This window comes from Taeniopygia guttata, chromosome Z (assembly GCF_048771995.1).
Source record: "Taeniopygia guttata chromosome Z, bTaeGut7.mat, whole genome shotgun sequence".
Lineage (NCBI taxonomy): Eukaryota > Metazoa > Chordata > Aves > Passeriformes > Estrildidae > Taeniopygia > Taeniopygia guttata.
In genome coordinates this window covers 62,566,313-62,584,808 of record NC_133063.1, presented here as the reverse complement: position 1 = coordinate 62,584,808, position 18,496 = coordinate 62,566,313, and the positions used below count along the sequence as shown (strand labels likewise).

At 35.5% G+C, this 18,496-nt stretch overlaps 1 protein-coding gene across 1 annotated transcript in view; it reads right to left on the bottom strand.

The window, feature by feature from the left end:
• Positions 1 to 18,496, bottom strand: part of LOC100230245 (guanine nucleotide-binding protein G(q) subunit alpha) — a 118,286-nt gene that overhangs the window by 15,951 nt on the left and 83,839 nt on the right. Inside the window, exons 4-5 of the mRNA XM_002187065.7 lie at positions 9,406 to 9,534; positions 8,330 to 8,459 (exon numbers count right to left, since the gene is read on the bottom strand). Of these exons, the coding sequence (XP_002187101.1) occupies positions 8,330 to 8,459; positions 9,406 to 9,534 (259 nt within the window). The remainder of the gene's footprint in view (positions 1 to 8,329; positions 8,460 to 9,405; positions 9,535 to 18,496) is intronic.

The window sequence follows — 18,496 nt, the reverse complement described above, 5'->3', positions numbered from 1 at the left end:
AGGCAGCATTTCACAGCTAAAAGCACTTAGTAAAACATAAACCTGAAACAACAGAGGAGCACTAGTGGAGTTTCACCCATTATTGTCTTTACATCTATCTAGAGTGGCATCTAGTGGGCATACTGTAACTCACACACTGAACGAAAAATGTAGTAATTACTTTTATCTTTAAAAAAAATGTTAGCAATTCAAGCAATGTGTGTCAAAAAAAATTAGGATTTCACATATTCCTAGGAACTACATTTTGTTGGAATGCAGTGAGAGAGAAGGTGGCAAGGAGGTAAACAAACATGCATTTTCAGTAGACAACCTGTGTATGTAACTTGTGTATGCTGGCAAAAATGCTTATTTGAACCACAGGGCATTCAGAGATGACAACTGTAGAAAATGAGATACTGATGCAAGAGAGCTTCAGAAAAAGCAGAGGTTAATATTTCAGAAGCTCACTGCCACTGTCATGGACTCTATTACTTTGGTTGAAAATAAAACCAAAACCTTTCATTGTAAATGTTTTTTATGTACAACTATATTAACTTGGAATTTCTCTATTATCCAACTAAGACCTCCAGCAATTATTTTCTTAGAAGCAATGTCAAGCTGTACAGAAAGATCTACAGTGTATTTCTTGGCTAAAAATTTAATGAAGTTGCTATGCAAAGACTGGGAAACAGTAGAGGAAATGAGGAAGTCGGAGGTAAGTGCAGAATCCTCCACAATGTAAAAAAGTAAACACAGTATCAAAATTGGAAATGCTTCACATTTTTGCCAGGAGTATGAAGTATAATCTTGTAGCTCTACTGCTGTAACTAGTAATCTACATAAAAACTGCAATGGTACAAATATTTCGATGAATAACACAAATGCAGTCAGAGGCCATTTCAAACAGAGATCAGGAATAATTCCTTTCTTTTGTTCACTGTCTTCAATCTTTCTGTAAATTAGCCTGAAAGAAACAGCTTCTGGTAGAGGACCGGGAAGACGTTTCTGTAGATAAGTATCATATTTTTAAATCAGCTGGGAGAAGAACTCTAAACTCTCCAAAAAACTGAATTTGCAACACTGCACTTGAAAGTACAAGGCAATTTTATGTACCCAGCAGACACACATGAAGCAAGTGACAGCTGAAATCCATTAAATCAACATGTTCAACAACCATCAAAACCCAGAAATACTATCCAAAGCAAAAATGGTCTACAAAATAGTCATAAAACATGCTTCAAGTACTGTTGTCAGGTGTTTTTTAAATGCAAAAATGGCTCTTAAATTATTTTTCATTATAAAACAGGAATGCCAAAATTGGCTGGTTTTTTAATGCCTACATATATTTGAGAAAAATGAGTGAAAATATTTAAAAATCGAATTGTAATTGTCCTGGAAAAAAAAACTCTTTTCTGGACAGTTCTGACACTGGTTACTCAGGGAAAAAAAAAAAAAAAAAAAAAAAGGCAGTCACATCTTTGCAACATTTATAAGTAACATTTCTGGCAGCCTCTGTATGCCGGCTCATGATCATCCCAACTCCTTACTTCCATTACGAACCATGCACTTCAACAAAAGAGAGAGAGGCTTTGACTCTTCCTAATGAAAATATTTCCCAGCATTGATAGTACATTCAAAAGGTTCTTTACCCACAAGCCAAAAATAAATATGCATTTGTGTGGGCAGATATGAACAGGTACAATACATCCAGCAATGAGTTTTGACACAGGTAGTTAATGTGCTATTTTCTCAAGTTTCCAAATAAACAATCAATTCTGGAGATCTGATTTCCCATGGGAAAAAATAATTATATAAATAAGTATGAAGACTATTTGAGGATTTTAGTTCTAACTGGGAGTTTATATTATCCCTCTGCCATATGCTCAATTGTTCTGGATTGTTGGCTGTTGATGAAAAAACCAGCCAAATGAAGCATTACATTTATTTATGATGTAGAAAGACTGAAGTCCTCTGATCTCAGAATTGTTTTCTTTCAGCCTTCACGCTAAGCCATGTATGACTAACCTGTGAATAAGTAACACAGTGCTGGAAGAGAAGTGAAAGCATGCTCAGATGTCAACAGCATGAGAGCTCTGTTGAAAAAATGAAATATGTTGGTCAGAAAATTGCCTCTTTGAAGAGTAAACATACTCTGAACTGTGCAGCCCCATGCCATTCCTTATTTTTGCGCACCTCAGAACAAAGTGTGACTGGAACGCTCTACCAATTTGTCACCTGTTAATGTATTACACAAATTAACACTACACAAGTTCCATCTAGGCTTATCTGTTTTGCAGAAGTACTTTTATTCGGATTTAAAATTTAAGCAGTAAGCCCTAGGTTTTATGTAATTATTTTAATAAAAATTTAATAAATTTTAATAAATTAGATTTTAACTGGAATAGTTTTTAACAAACCAAGCAACATTGATCCTTTCTCTGTGGGGCAATCTACAAACAACAAATTTTTCCATCAATCAAATGAACAGTACCTTTATTCAGTTACTTGGAGAACAAAAACGTTGCAGAAGACCACTCTACAAAGTTTGTTCAGTTTCAATTTGTAGTTGTGGCTGAAATATTAAAGCCCTAATTTTCTTAATATCCTGTTTCTGCCTTCATCTGATAAAATTGCAAGATAGTTCTTCAGGGTAAATTAAGTATTGTGAAGGTAACTGCATTAATGCAGATATCCACTGTCAAATAAAGTAGGGTTCTTCAGGGGTATTAAAAAAGCTATGGAAAAACCTTATGACGTGACTACAAAGATGCTCACCAAGGAAACAAAGAAAAAAAACACTCCTTTCACATGTCATACAATGTTTTTTTCCAGAATCAAAGAAGAAATTACATTGGAGTGGATCTTTACATGGAAGTCACCAAGTACAACTCCTTGCTCCCAGCAGGAAAAACTTTGTCATTACATCATTTTACTCATGGCTGTGCTCAGACAAGCTTTGAACATCTCTCTTCAGGGTGGAGATCCTTCCTCTTAAACAATTCTGTTTTCAGCCCTCATGATATAGGAACACCAAATCAGAAACAGTTTTACTGATGGCCACTGTATTTACATACTGTTAAGTCACTTTAATGATCTCCTGTTGGTAATGCTTTGGACAAAACATTTTTAAGAGGAATTTTCTTTCTGGAGTATTTAGCTCCTTGCTGCTTCCATAAAAGACTCAGTTAGATGGTCCCCTTTTTTTTTCATCTATTGTGTTCCAAAGATACAGATGTTCTAGGTTGTCTGAGACACCCTGAATTCCTGAAAGATTTGTGCAATGGCTATTGGAAATGTTGCTCAAGGCACCTCCAGACCTACTGGTTCTGTTCACATCTCAAATTACAAAATTATGCCTTCTTACTCTTAGTGCCACATAAACATCTGGTACTGGTAAATGAACCTGCTAATTCTACATTTCAGAAACCTGGAAGACTTGATAGTTTGTAAGTAACAGTCACTGCTTTAGAAGTCTGTAAACTCAGGATAAAAATCTGTAAGACAATGGGATGCTGAAGACAGAATGAAAGAGCAAAAAGTTACAGCAGCAGAACTCTCAACCAGTGCAAGCAGCAGTCTTCACACACCTGGCTGCTACACCACTGTATGTAACACTGCAGCACAAAAGAGAAGGTTTAGACAAGTTTCTGAGGAACTCCTTCAGTTCTGAATGAAGATAATTGTACCTCATGCAAAAATCTATGTTAGAATACCTCAAAAGAGACTGATCAAGACTGGAACAAAAAAGATTCAGTCTGGTTATCATACCAGGTGAGATGATGCAGTCCCTGAAGCAGACAAACCATATTGTAAGGAAGTGAAAGCCAGTGGACAAAAGATGGAGGAATTCTTTACGGCATCATTTTTTTTAACATCCATTAAACAATACAGCATTTGCCAAGCTCTCAGAAGAGACAGATCCTAGAAAACACCTTAAAATATGTGAAAGGAGAACAGGCAGGAAGTAATGGCAATATTAGAAACAGCTTGAAGGCACAGAATCACAGAATGGTGTAGGTTGGAAAAGACCTCTAGGACAATGTGTCTAGGATTTCTTAAGCCACAAAATCAATTTTCCTATTATTTTAAAATCTCAGAATTCTTAAGCCATTCCTACCTGCTACACACATTACAATCCTTTTCCACAAGAACTGTAATCTGAGATAAAATCAGTAAATACATGGATTATAAGCAGACGGTACTTTAAATAAAACTTCAATGAAAATTGAGTGACAGTTTGATGATAAAAGGGAAGGTGCTACTGTTTTAAGATAAATTCCATGGCATTATGATGTTAAAATTACCAATTTTGGCTGCAGCTAAATCAAATGTAATTTCTGAAGACACAGCACAAACTTAAAAAAGGGCTTTAAAACAAAAGGTATTTTTTAAAAGGTATAGTACTCCACTTAACAATAATCTCCTCTTACCAAGGAGGTTCACAATTTCCCTCCAACCCTGTAAGAATTTCACATTTTTCTATTTACCCAAAATGTATTATCTTTGATGCGAATAATCTAAACCAGCATTTTCCCCCAATGTATTTTGTGCAACGTTCAGAATACTCATTATGACTTACATATAAAAATTGCATTTTATCAATGCATACTTCATGCTGTCCAATGCCTCTGTTGCTTTGCAATCTCTGAAAATACCTAAGGAAAGGCAGCATTTACTTTTCGATAATTTAGAAAATTTCTGATTTTCATTTAGCCTATTAATTAATTAATTTAGCTGGACTGACGAAATTGTATTCTGTCTTTTCTGGTTTTGATCTGAGAACCCTAGAAAAATAAAAATGTATAAATAACCACCACAGAGCTATTCAAAGTATATGAAATCTTATATGTCTTAAGACTTTTTAGTGCACTAATAAATATCTACAAGCTTCAATAAACACTCTTCTCTATTTTGCTGTTTCTAAGTACTTAATTAGCCGTGCAAAAATAATGAAACCCACTTTTTTTATAGAACTTAATTTTACAGATACACTATTATGTCTCTAGTTCTTCCATAACTGCAAGTGGTTATGGTTGTCTTACAAAGCTGGAGCTCATTTTTCTAATTATTGAACTAAGATCCTGAGGTTTGATATATTGAAAGAAGCTATCTCTAACAAATATTCAAATGCAGCATATCCTGGAAATCTAATAAAAATACTTTATTTAAACAAATTAGTTGATTTTAAACATAATAAAAAGTTCTAAACTGTGCCATTTGATAAAAAAGCCAATTTCTCCAAATTTGCTGTCATAATTCAGACCTAGAGCATGACCCACAAAACATAATATATTATAAATCCATTTAACAGCGAGATGATTCCTTCATTTTTTATCTCACCTTTAATCCTATTGGAGTTTTCTGAAAAACTGGAAAGGTCAAACATCTAATAATTTAATTTATAACATGTTGTCCTTTGTCAGATCATATCAGACTTATGGAATATTTACTTAATTTACAGTACTATTAATGTAATTAGTATATTATGTCCTCTGGGTTAAATTTTGCCCTCATTTTCAGCAATGAATCTGGTCTGGAGAGACTTTCTATTTTATTAAGGGCAGAATTTGAACAGTTAGCCATGTCTCCTTTGTGTTTGTTAGAAGTATTTCATGACTGTACATCAACTGAAATTTTTGCAGGATTTGTTAAAATATACCATCCTTACTGACTCCTCCTCTTTTGTATTTGTGCACCAAAATCAAGTTATCTACAATCTAGACACACTCTTAAAAGAGATACCATTGGGTCGGAGTATCACCTGTTAGAGAAATCATAGCTAAAATACAGTTGGACAGCCAGGTGTATTTATTTTCAGGATTGAAGCTCACAACTCCTCAGGTATTTGTCATGGGAGTGCAATTTCATGGATGTGTCATTTAGAAGTCATCCTGCACATGTCTCTGAATAACAGGCAGTCTGAACTCTTATTTTCTATCTGTGTCCCCTTATCCAAGAGTTAAATTTCTCAGAACTTTTAAATCTGAACTCCTTCAAGGGCATGAAAATAGAAACAGTTCCCAGCACCAACTCACATATATCCAGTGAGAGACACTAACAAAGACTCCCAATTAAGTGCAAGCTCATCTGATTTAAAATCAGATGTATTTCTCTTGACTAAGGTAAACAAAGAAACAGATCTACAAATGACCATCCATCAGGCACTACATTTTGAAATAAAGATCAAAAGTCTTTATTTCCTAATGAGGAAGATCATATAACCACAACCACCCGCTTTGTCCCCCCAAATAGAAAATAGTACTTTTTAAAGATTTCTATTTATTCATTAAAATTATATTAATGAAAAGTATTAACTAAAAAGGATGGCATGACACAAATTATTAAACACTACACTTTTCTTTGTAAAAATGTACTACAGGAAATGAGACTTCAGGCAATATGCATTGGACAAATTAGAAAAAGAAAGTAGGCCACCTTACAAAAATCATAGTTTAATCAGGCCATGAAAGCAATGAAAATGAAATAGCAGAACACTGTAAATCGTCAAGTCAGATATTTTAATTTCAGCATGAGCCACACAGACCAAAGAATGATTAGATTCTATCCTAGTATCACACTGATGGCATACTAAGAAAGTAGAACATTCACACACACTCCCTCCACTTTCGTGCTAAAATTTCGGTACTGCTCCACAATTTAAAACTAAGCATGAAAGCAACTCTTGGCTGGTTACCAAAGTCTTCAAGTTACACCACTGTCTTCCCTCCTGAGGTTGACACACCTCAGTGAAGAACAAAAATAACTTTGCAGGTTAAATTTCCTAATTCAAGGTGTCAACAAACACATTTAAACCTGCATTTCTGCCATACCAACATCCAGACAAACACTGCTTTCCTTTGTGTGGAATAAATAAACACATTCTTCCATTAATTCTGGGACTGCAATGCTTAGAGATACAGGTGAGAGAAAAAGAACAGAAGGCAGTGTCCTGGCATACCAGCAAAATCTAAACAGACAGGCGACAAGTTTGCTGAAAGCCAAAACTTATGCTGCCCAAACTGATGCTCAGCTCTAAGACTGTGTCCAGAGTTAGAGTAACACAGGCCCAAGTGTGCTGAAAAGCCTACTAGGCTATGTATGTGTAACTTGAAAACAAAAGCTGGTCTGAATTAAAGTCATGAATATATTTTAAACTAAAAGTCAAAAAGTTCAGAAGTTTTCCTCTGTTGTTAAAATCATTCTGACTTCCACAAAGCTTATTTTGGATAGTTAGAATAGTATTTGAAAATTATCATAACTAATTTTTCTTTATGCAATCCAATAAATTCTGCCTTGATTTGTATAATTAAAATGCTTAGTATTTGTTGTGGCTACAAAAGAATAATGCAAACAGAAAAAGACAGAAACAGACACTTCCAGTTTGACTTGAAACAAACCAAATCTGATAGATTTCTCTTTTTTAACTACATGTGTCTAGTTTCCAAAATTATAGGAGATGAAGCTGGTGCAGACTGCATCACAATTTCTGGAAATTGCTTTGAATGACACAGATAATTATACACTTAATGTAACAATAGTTTTGTTTTATGAAAATGCTACAAATGTAAAAATTTCCAGAGCTCCAAGACTTTTTAAAAACAATAATTCTAAAGAAACATACAAAATGTGATTGTCCAGGAGGACCTGTTTTACTTTATGTCAACCACTGTCTTAAACAGTGCAACTTGTATACAGCCATGAAGAAGATACTGTCAAATGTTCCCCTTTTTTCATTTAACTTTTTTAAGTATTTGCTGAAAGATTTTCACAGAACAGTTCTAATGAGTAAAATTCATAAAAGTTCAATGAGTAAATTTAAAAATCCCTCAGGAGAGAAAAAATACCTTCAACATAAAAATATCATCCTTAGCCTTCATTCAAAACTGCATTCAAAATAATGGATAGTGTGCTTTGAACCCTCAGCCCACCCACATGCTTACCTCTCTTGTTTTTTTGAAATAAAAATACAATACACACCTCAGGCTTTAAGTCAAAGGAGTGCAGTTTACTACCCTGGGGCTGCTCCTTAGAAATCAATAAATTTTGTCTTCATTTACACCACCTATTATTGTGCCTCTGCTCATAACAGTAACTGAACAAACATTTCTCTGTGTTCAACTGTATTCCTCTTCAACACAAAATAGAGACTTCTTTAAATCCCTCATGGAGCAGATCCGCTTAGCCCTGCTTGAAGATTGAACCCTTCCTCCCCTTTAACCCCTGAAGTGCTGCTTCTCCTTTGAGTGCCAGTTGTGCATGATAGCTTGTAGATGCATTTAGAAAACACCTGGGACTGGACTAGTAAAACTATTTCTTTTTGAACTCGTGGTTTTTGTTGACAGTTGCTTACCTCATTATCTGACTCCACAAGCACTTGATCATATTCACTAAGAGCTACTAGGAACATGATAGATGTGACATTTTCAAAGCAATGTATCCATTTTCTCCTTTCTGATCGTTGGCCTCCTACATCCACCATTCTGCAAAATTAACAACCACATCAAGTCCATGAACACCTTAACATATAAACACCCAGCCACAAATGCAGCAAAATTCAAGGAATTAGTTAAAGAGTTTTCTTTGGTTTTCTTAATGATTTTTTCCCCCACTGCTATTTAATAGAATCTGTTATAAGCAGATAGTTAATCATGTTTGCTTTAAGTCCAATGGGTTTTCTGTATTTGAACTATTGTGAGTCTCAAACCCCTCAGAATTATGGGATATAAAGGTCTCATGAGCAATGATTTGGCAATGTATGCCTGATGTATTCAGCAACAAACAAGAAAAAAGACGGTGGACCACCTTTTTCTCCCCCACATACCAGAATCAAAAGCCACAACTTGTTAAAGCTGCCCCATTTTAAGCAAATAGAAAACAATACATATCTACTAAAGGCTTTGACAGCCAAAATCAAAACTCATGTTTGCTTGCAGTGTATTCCCATTTCATCCCATGTCTCAGTGTAAACATGGATATCTAACTTGTAATTATAATTCTGTAGTTATTTTTTACACAATTGTACTTGCACTGAAGTAAGGTGGTATCTCTCTAAAAATCAACTAAACAAAGGGTAACCTTTTATTCAATAATTTACATGAATGACAAGGACATACAGTTGTATTTTCAGATTATTATGCATAGTGAAACTTTGATATATATTATTGAAAATATGAGTTGCAGGTTTTCTATCAGTAAAAACTACTCTCAAAAATAACAAACCTAATTATCTTTGATCCTTCTGACATCTTTAACATGAGATCCTAAATACATGTGGAAAATTGCATGAAGATAAATTCACTAAGCTCAAATTTTAGAAACAGAATAATTGCTTTTTATGGAGTTTAAATCAATATTCTTACTTGGCATTGCTAATGTAAAAGGAAACCAAAGAAACAAAGCAAGTGGGTGCTTAAACTTTTTTCCTACCTGAAAATGACGCTTTGTAAATCAAATGGATATTCAATGATCCCTGTTGTTGGGACTCGAACTCTGAGCACATCTTGCTGGGTTGGCAGATAGGTGGAATCTGCTATGCGGTCCAAGTCATTAAGATAGCTATAAACAGGGAGAAACAACAGGAATGCTAGACAGTGACACCATCATCCCACTGAGGAAAAGAAAAAGGAAAACTTGGGAAGGAAGTGGGCTGTGGGGTAGGAGAATTACAACAGAAAAAAAAAAACAAAACAACATTATCGGTAGAAAAGAGGGGGCAAAACATAAAAATGTATTCCGCCCCCACTTACATAGGTTCAAGCAAATTCTACAAGAAAGGTAGCATAATTACTATGGGGTTTTTTTATCCCATACAACTTTGCTTGGCTTTCACATGTAAATTCACCAAAGATGTCAATTATATAATTCTAGGAAATTTAGAGGTATAGTATTATACAAAGTGTGAAAAATATAAAATTGCTTTGAATCTGTAACATATTTCTTGATATTCAGTCTGTAGCGCCAACATATACACACCTAGACAAACTAACATGAACCTTCCAAAAAACAATGGACTGCTATAGAACAGATAGAGGTCTATAGCAGTCTGGTGTAACTGACTGGTCTAGTTAACAGTTATAAAATGACAGGAAGACAAAGAGCACTGTTTTGAGACCAAGTTAAAAATGAAAAAGACCAACCCCTGACAATTAAAATACTCTCCAGATCTTGTTACCAGAAGGCAGCAAAAACTAATTATTGGGCTCTCTGCATTCACACTGAAATTTCTGATTGATAAGGTTGGTATGTCTGCAGTACTTGAAACACACTCCGGCTGGCTAACAAATAACCCAAAATTGTATAAAATTGCTTGTAAAGGTTCAGTAACTACAACATAGACCTATGCTGCTTATTGGTTAATGGTGAGTTTCAACCATAAAGCAGCACTGTACTGAAGGTTTTAATTAGCTGTCATGAAAAACATCCTCCAGAAAATGAAGATACCCATGTGTGTCCAGGAGACACACATGGGTATCTATCTGGACATCTAACAAAGTCAGTGTGCCAGGAAGCTTACGCTCTAGGTGGACATGTGGCAGGACTGCTGCAGGAAACCAAGTTCTTTGACATTTGCTAGTAGAGCAGAAAAGTACACCTACAGTTAGCCACTGAGAAGATAAACTAATGTAGGGATCCTCACATTCATTCTAGAGGGACGAGAGCAATATTTTTGTAATTTATTAAATGATGATGAAGTGTCACCAACTTCTGAATGTGTTTTTTCCTTGTAATTAGTGAAGGCACTCTTTTAAATTAAACCCACACAAGAAATAATCAGACCACTTCTAGATGTTCTGAATTACTTTTTCATAAAATAGTGAGAAGTTATCCTGAACAATGACAGAAACAAACAAGTTTAATTTCTACCTTACAGTAAAAATACAGAAGACTTTGTTAGCTTTGGGAAGAGCCAAATTATTGTTGGCTCAATTATAAAATTATCAAATTTTCTTCACTATGTTTTATTAATGGAGTATCAATTCAATAGTAAATACCAATGTGAGAAAGATGTATTGAACACTATCTTGGTTAAACCAGAGGGTACTAGTCTGAAAATATTTTCTGAGAATGCTAATTGGTTTCTGGCAGTGAGAAGGCTTGAGAGTCTTAGCACTGGATCTGCCATCAGAGGTTTTTTACACAAAAATCAGCAGGAACAAACTCATCATCAATTTGTTGTCAGAAAAAGAAAAAAATAAAAGTGAATGAAACCCATAAGCATCACCGTAAGAAAGTGACAGACTACGAACTAGAATCTTATTCCCTCCTACCTGCAGAACAATTAGTTTTATTTTGTGGTGAAATTTTGGAAGGAGATAAAGAAGAATTGCCAGTCATTACATGCTACACTGGTATTCACAAGAACAAGAGAATTTTAACTGAATAAATTGGCAGGTGGGCCAATTACACAATGTCTTGTTGCATTCCTTTGGCAAGCTTTACCTGGTGGTCTCCAAGGTGAGCCCAGTTACTGCATCTTTTCATAGAGGATATGCTACTATCTGGTAATGCACATCCAACTGATTTTAAAAAGGTGATAAATCAAATGGATAGATACTATTAAAGTGTTACATCTCATTTGTGTTTCTAGGAATCAATACATGAGCAGATGATGTTTTTTGGGTTTTTTCTCCCTAAGTTTCAGAAACACTACTTTATCCTTAAAAAATACTTATTTTTTTCTTCTCCTCATCCTTTATGCTCAAGTTCTGCTTATTCAGTAACCAAACACAGGTCACTCACTACCTTTTCACTCACTTCACCTGTAGCTCCCTACAGAGACTCCTTATAGAGTCTTACTTAATTCCCCGGATTTTTTCATTTAACAGGTAAAAGAGTGTTGGGCTCTCTAAGAGCTGTCCTGAATTATACATTCAAACCCAGAATCAAGGAATTAGTGTCAAAACCAGTAGCAGTATCTCACAGAAAAAAAAAACAAACAACAAAACACCAAGAAACCCAACAAGACAGAAGGATGCACCAAAACCCTAAAAAAAAGAGAATTTCTGACAACCATAATCAGAATCTACAGGCTAACAAGTCACTTAGAATACATCCTGCCTTTTTTTTTTTTGCTTGTTTTCCAGTAATATTTAGCCCCATCTCTTTTTCTTCTAACTTAAAACTTAATAAATTAACGTATTATTGTTTCAATTTATTTAAATGAAAATATCTCAGGTCTTAGTTGCACAACTTGAAGTCTTTTATCATTGCTATTTTAATGCTGTGACCATACTGCAAATTGTCAATTAAATTCTTCCTAGATTGAAAACAATTGTTTTAGTTTTGATTTGTGGCTTTCCTGTGTTTGTTTTTTTTGTTGTTGTTGTTGTTTGTTTAGTCTTTTTTGTTTGGGTTTTTCCTGTTTCTTGAAGTTTCTTTACATTTTATTTTAATAGACTTTTAACTTCTGCTGAAAAATTACTTGTGCTAAAGTTCAGATTTAAATCAAGTTTTGCACAGCTGTTCTGAAGCAAAGGAATTGGTATTTTCTGCTACTGACAGTTCTGCAGGCAATTACACTTCCTGTTACCCCATGAAGATATATAACTTTGTGTTCTGCTATCAACTTAAGGGAGATTAAACATGTTTCTGAAAATCAAACTGAAAGCTCTGTCAGCAGCAGCAACACAAAGTTGCCTTCAACATACTCTAAAATCACTAAAAATGCTGCATGCCTCTTTTAAAATTTACATAACAGCTAAAATAAAGTAAGATTTAAAAAACCCCCATATTTTCTTCAAGAACAGCTATCACTGGGATTGACATCAGGGTCTTTCCTTTCCATCTTATGCCCTGTTTTATATCATTGTCTGAAGACTTTTGATTTGACAGAAATAAAACGTTTCTTTTCAGTCAGGTGCAATCTTCCAAGAATACCAACGAGAGCAAATCAACACACATAACCTCAATACATTGTCACAACTTGTGTATTAATTGCAAAGCACTACATCTCTAAATCCACGATACTACACAGACAAAACCCAAGGCACATTCTCTTTATGAAGCACAAGAATGGATTTTTGCATTGCACTAGAAGGGGTGTGGTGACAGCCTGATTATTCTGAACAACCGGTTGCTGAGCTGAGTCACTATTTCAAAATGCTGAGAGGAAATATGTAAGTGAATGCAGCTGACTACATAAAAAGAGAAGACAACTAGAATACAGTTAATACTTAAAGATACACTAGCAGCAAACATTTTTCACATAGTACTATTCTAACTGTTCCTGGAACATGGAGATTTCATTATTTAGCTTACCATGGTTTATTTACTGTCACAATAAAGACTTTTAATTTTAAATCTTTGTACCAAAAGAATTGGATATTTAACATTTTTTTTACCCTCACGCAAGCTGGGGCCTAAAGAAATTCTCTGATCACCAGGGAAGTGCAGCATTGCACACATAAGCTTTAAACATCCTACAGCTTATCAAACTAGTAATTTATTTATTTTTAAATTACTTTAGCAGGCAGCAACTTTAAATTAACACATCAAAAGTGCTAGGTAATTCCAATTGTCTTCTGCTTTCAACTCTGTTGGCTTCAGACCACCCTAGCTGCTCCTCTGCCTATCCCCAGCTGCCAGCTCTTTATTTCCGTCAAAATTATTTGGAATAGTGAAGAAATGCTACTGAAATTGTTCAGATTACAGAATATGCCCCAGGATGTGGCACGTCCATAAACTCCAGAAGGAAAGCAGGTGGAGTTACTTCCTCCACTGGCTTATCTGCAACCAGAAGAAAATTTGTGAAGCCATGGCTATGTGAAATGTGTTGAGTTTTTTAATGCAAATTGATGTGAAGTAAATTAAAATTTGATGGGCTTTTGTACATATCTGCTTACTAATAAACTGATTCACTGTGGTTCCAAAACACTTAGCTAATGCAGCCCTAAAGTACTGACAACTATACTGTCCTCCTGGGCAAACAAATCCTACACACAATCAAAAAATTTAAACACATAAGAGAAATGCACAGCATGTTTTAGGGCAGATGCTCAATTTGAAATGAATTAGCACATAATGCAATCAGGCTTACCAGTGCATTTAACTCCCCAGTGTACACTAGGACTGGCTACACATGTACTCTTGCAAGCAAACCACAAGACGTGACCTAGCTACAATCTTACACAAAAGAAGAGTAGCCAGTAATTGCACAGACCAGGTATTTTTCCAGTTTATTGCCTTCAAATTTTAAAGTTGTAATAACAATATGGTTATAGGAAATACTCTGGAAGCCATCCTGAGGTCTAGTTCAACATTGAGTAACTATTAGCATTACCACAGGAAATTTGGTTGTAGAGGAAGGAGCAACTGGGCAAGACATTTAGGTGTCAGCTACATGGTACTCAGAGCTCATTCTCACCACCTACTGAGAAATCATGTTTTGATGAGTCACACTGTAGCTATATGGCCTCTCACCCAAACAGTACCTACTCATCTAGGCATTATAGAAAGGAGAGAAAATGAGAGAATACATGGTTCTGAGTAAATTTATAATACCGACCAAGTTTCTAAAGTTAATTATATCTGTAGTTAGTTTTAATAAAGACGAATTTTAGTGGCTGCTGAGGTAATTTTTGAGGGGGTTGCTATAGTGACAGACAGACTGTGCATTACTGGGGCGATAAGCATGTAAAGAGCTGCTGGCAGTGGACCTCCCTTGACGTCAGGACAAGCTGCCAGCATCTAGCAACACGCCTGTGATCTGCACACTGACCAGAAGCAGAGGAAGACTTTTGTTTCCCAGTCAACACAAGAGCTAAGTAATTATTTTTAATGCACTTTATATCACCTATGACAAGGTCCAGGCCTGCAGCCAGCTTCAGGGAAGCCACCAGACCATGGAAGGGCTAACAACACCGTTGAAAGAAAGCACATGTCAAAGGTACTGTGGGTCCACATTTCCAAACAGCAGGAATAGACTGACTCTGTACTTTCCTACATGTATTTTCCATATGGAAATTGAGCAAGGAAGTGAGACTCCTAAGCTTAATAAGCAGACCACAGTTGTTTTAATCAGTAAAGTTCTTTAACAAATTGAATATGACTCCAGTCACTAAGAACAGGTAGCTCAATACTAAGCCTTATTTTCCTAGGGCTACACCACCTAATGAAGACAGAACATCAAAACTTACTTGAATTTACTTTCAGAAATCAAGATCTTGAAGCACCTTCAACATGCCACAGACACTTCAAAGAAACACCCCTCTCCAGCTATGAGCTACTACTTACCAGCATCTTTAAGGTCAGATTTTCCAAGTAATCAGGTGGTAAAGAAGCATCTTCTAAGGAACAAATCCATAGGATGAATTTCTGTTCAGCATATAGCCTAATGGATCATGCACAAGCACGGGCAGACAAAGGTAGAAAGCATACAGCCTTCAATCCATCTATAACATAATTTCTCTTTCTGAGGTTAAAAATGAGACTAGTCTGCTCGTATTGTCTAATAACTTTTCCTAAACTCAGCAGGCAAAACTGATGTAGCAAGGTGCTGAATTAATACTCACTGGCACACTATGAAACCCTGTGCTTAGGAGTCTTGAGAGACACTTTGAGCACAGGAGTCCCTGGAGAGCAGAATGCATCTGAAACACACTGCTGAGTAGAAAGGATCTGACTAGCACCATACCAGAAACACTGATATAAATCTCTAAATAAAATCAAACATGTTGAGATAGAAGTAATTATTGACACTGATAGAAAGGTCAGTATAAAACCAGTAAAAGTGAGTTGTTCACCCAACCAGTCAACATCTCTATGGGAAGAATGAGAGTACAGGGAACAGGGAAGGGACAAACCTCAAGAAATTCTACAAATTCTGTTGTTTAACATAAAAGTTTGTTGGTGATTTCAGTATAACTGCAGTTATAAAAGCAAGCCTTACCAGCAACATTTCACTTGCAAATGTTTTCTTATTCCATCCAATGACAAGACAAATTTTGGTATGATAGTAACCATAAACATTTACATCTTTTCAACCCCAAAGTTCAGAGGTTTAATGCAAAAAACCAGTTTCCTTAAGATTAAGACAATTCATGGGTATGACCCTCTCAAAATGCTCTATTTCATACACAGATAAAAGCAGTGCAAGAGAAAATAGAAACCTAACTGAAGTCTGTAACTAAAGATAATTACATAAAATATTTAATAAGATTTGATATATCTCTGTCCTTTGGAGCCTGGCTGTTCTGGAGTAGAGTGGAGCTATACTCCATACTGTTGCTGGAGTTTGGTGTGGTTTTGAGGTGGGGTTGGAGTTTTGTAGTTTGTTCTGCAAAACTTTGAGCCAGTTGATGAGGCCACTCCCCTAAAAAAACCCTAGCACTAATTTGGACCATGTGCTGAAAAACAAAAGCCTTTATTTTTTTGCATCTTTGAGAAAACACGCAAATGGCTTGACTTTTAACAGCACATATGCAAAATGCTAAAGCTGCTGTAGCAGGATTTTTCCTGCCTCACAGAGCTGCCAGATTAATTGACACAAGTGTTCTGTATGCTGGGAAGCAGCAGTCCAATAAATGGAATTGATTTTCAGCATAAAAAACTAAATGTAAACAAGTACTGGCTGTGTTCTCAGAACTTCAGTAGAGGTTTGTGTTTCTAAGACCCTACTCCATTGATGAAAAGTTGAATTAAATTACCAGTTTCTAGAACTATCTCATCTTAATCTATAGTTTGAAGCGAGGTGGGAAGAAGTCTGCATAGTGTTGTTTTTATCCATATTCCACCTAAGTCCTATCTAGCTGTCTTTCTCAATTTTGTACCAAAAAAAGGCAACCTTAGCAAAGGCTAAAAAGACAAGTCACCAAATAAAAAAATGTTCATACAAATTTTTCTTTTTAGAAACTGTGGTGTAAAAATTATACAGTCATTAAGAACAAGTCTGGTGCTGCATGAAAAAAAATATCCTGAAAGAAATACATACTGTATACTACTTTACATAGTCCTACTTTCGCTTCTGAATTTCCCAGAGTTGTGTTGCATAGCCTGCAGTTTTTGTATAGAAAGCAGTACTTTGGTATGCATGTCCCATCTTTCTTCAGGCATTGCTTCTATTCTTGGGACTATATATAAGGCATAAGATAGGATTATCATAGTTCTGCTGCTGATCTTTGATTTTAAGACTTTCATTTTTATTTGCTGTTTCTACTTTAAACCATACATAAGGCTGTGTAAACTGTGAATACACAAAAGCAGCCTCTATGATTCTATAACACAAATTGCTCTCAAGTATACCTTTAAGACTAATCAGCAGTTCATTAAATAATAATGTACTTATGCATCTTTTAAATTATCACAATATGACTACATGGTTTTGTCACTACACTCTAATGACCGTTACACAGATATCCTACACAGTTGTTCAGAATTTGCTATCTGTTCAGCTTCATAGCAGGTCCCAATTTTGGACAGTATTTCTATTTCTGAAAGACCCATCATGCTCTAAGAGTGCCCTACACATTTATGAAATAAAAAAATGATTGCTAAAGGCAATGCTAAAAAATGGACTAAACTGTTAAAGCTAGTAAAACCTTAAGATTCATGTGCTGATCTTGCCCCCGTGTACCCCCAAGCACATTGTATTTAACAGGTGCTAATTCCACTGAAATTCACCTGTTTTAATGAGTAACACAGAAGAAAGATTATATTTTCAGTTGACAGGTATAAATGAATTGATCAGCTGAAGTTTCGAAAATACTTCAAAATCAAATGGAATACTGTTACAGAAAAAATACTAGATGACCAAAGCCTTACACCTCCTGCAACAAGTTTTACAAAAGGTGTACTTTACTGAGCAGACATTGCTAGGTTTCATATCTTTCTTTTCTGTTAAAAATCAGTGATATGTGGTAAATGACCTCAGATTCACACCTCTGAGCTCTTATTACAGAGTAAAGTATGGGAATCTGCACTTCTATACTAACTATCCAACTACCTGAGCTCACACTATATGGAGAGCTGTGCAACTGCAGGAACTGAGCTGTTAAAGGTGACAGCAAATGCAGAAACAAGAGCCAGAAAGACTATACATATATGAGAATGCACCAGCACATATGACTGATGAAGCAGTACATTACATAATAAAATGTGTTATAGATATCCACTGGCAAAGCTAACACACTAATGGGAAAATTATATATAATTATCCGAAGTGTTAGAAAACATAGCCATGAAAGGGAAACTAAACAGATATGCTCAGCATTTGTGCAGCAACTAGAAAGTCCTTGGTTGTAGGTAAACGGCAGCCAAATACTTCACCAGAAAAAGACGAAATTGAAAATCTGAGCCAAGCAAGGCTCTGGGACAGTTACTAGGTCTTAACACTTCTCATATTTTGTTCATGAATGGTAAGCCCTTAGTGCCATACTAGAGAAAAATGGTGATGAATTTTCAAAAATTCCAACTGCAACCCAAATTCTCTAACACAGAAGACTATTGACTCTCCTTTCTTTAGGTTTTGAAAAGGTATGATACAATCAAACTGTTCACTGGTAGCCTTTTTACATTTGGGTTA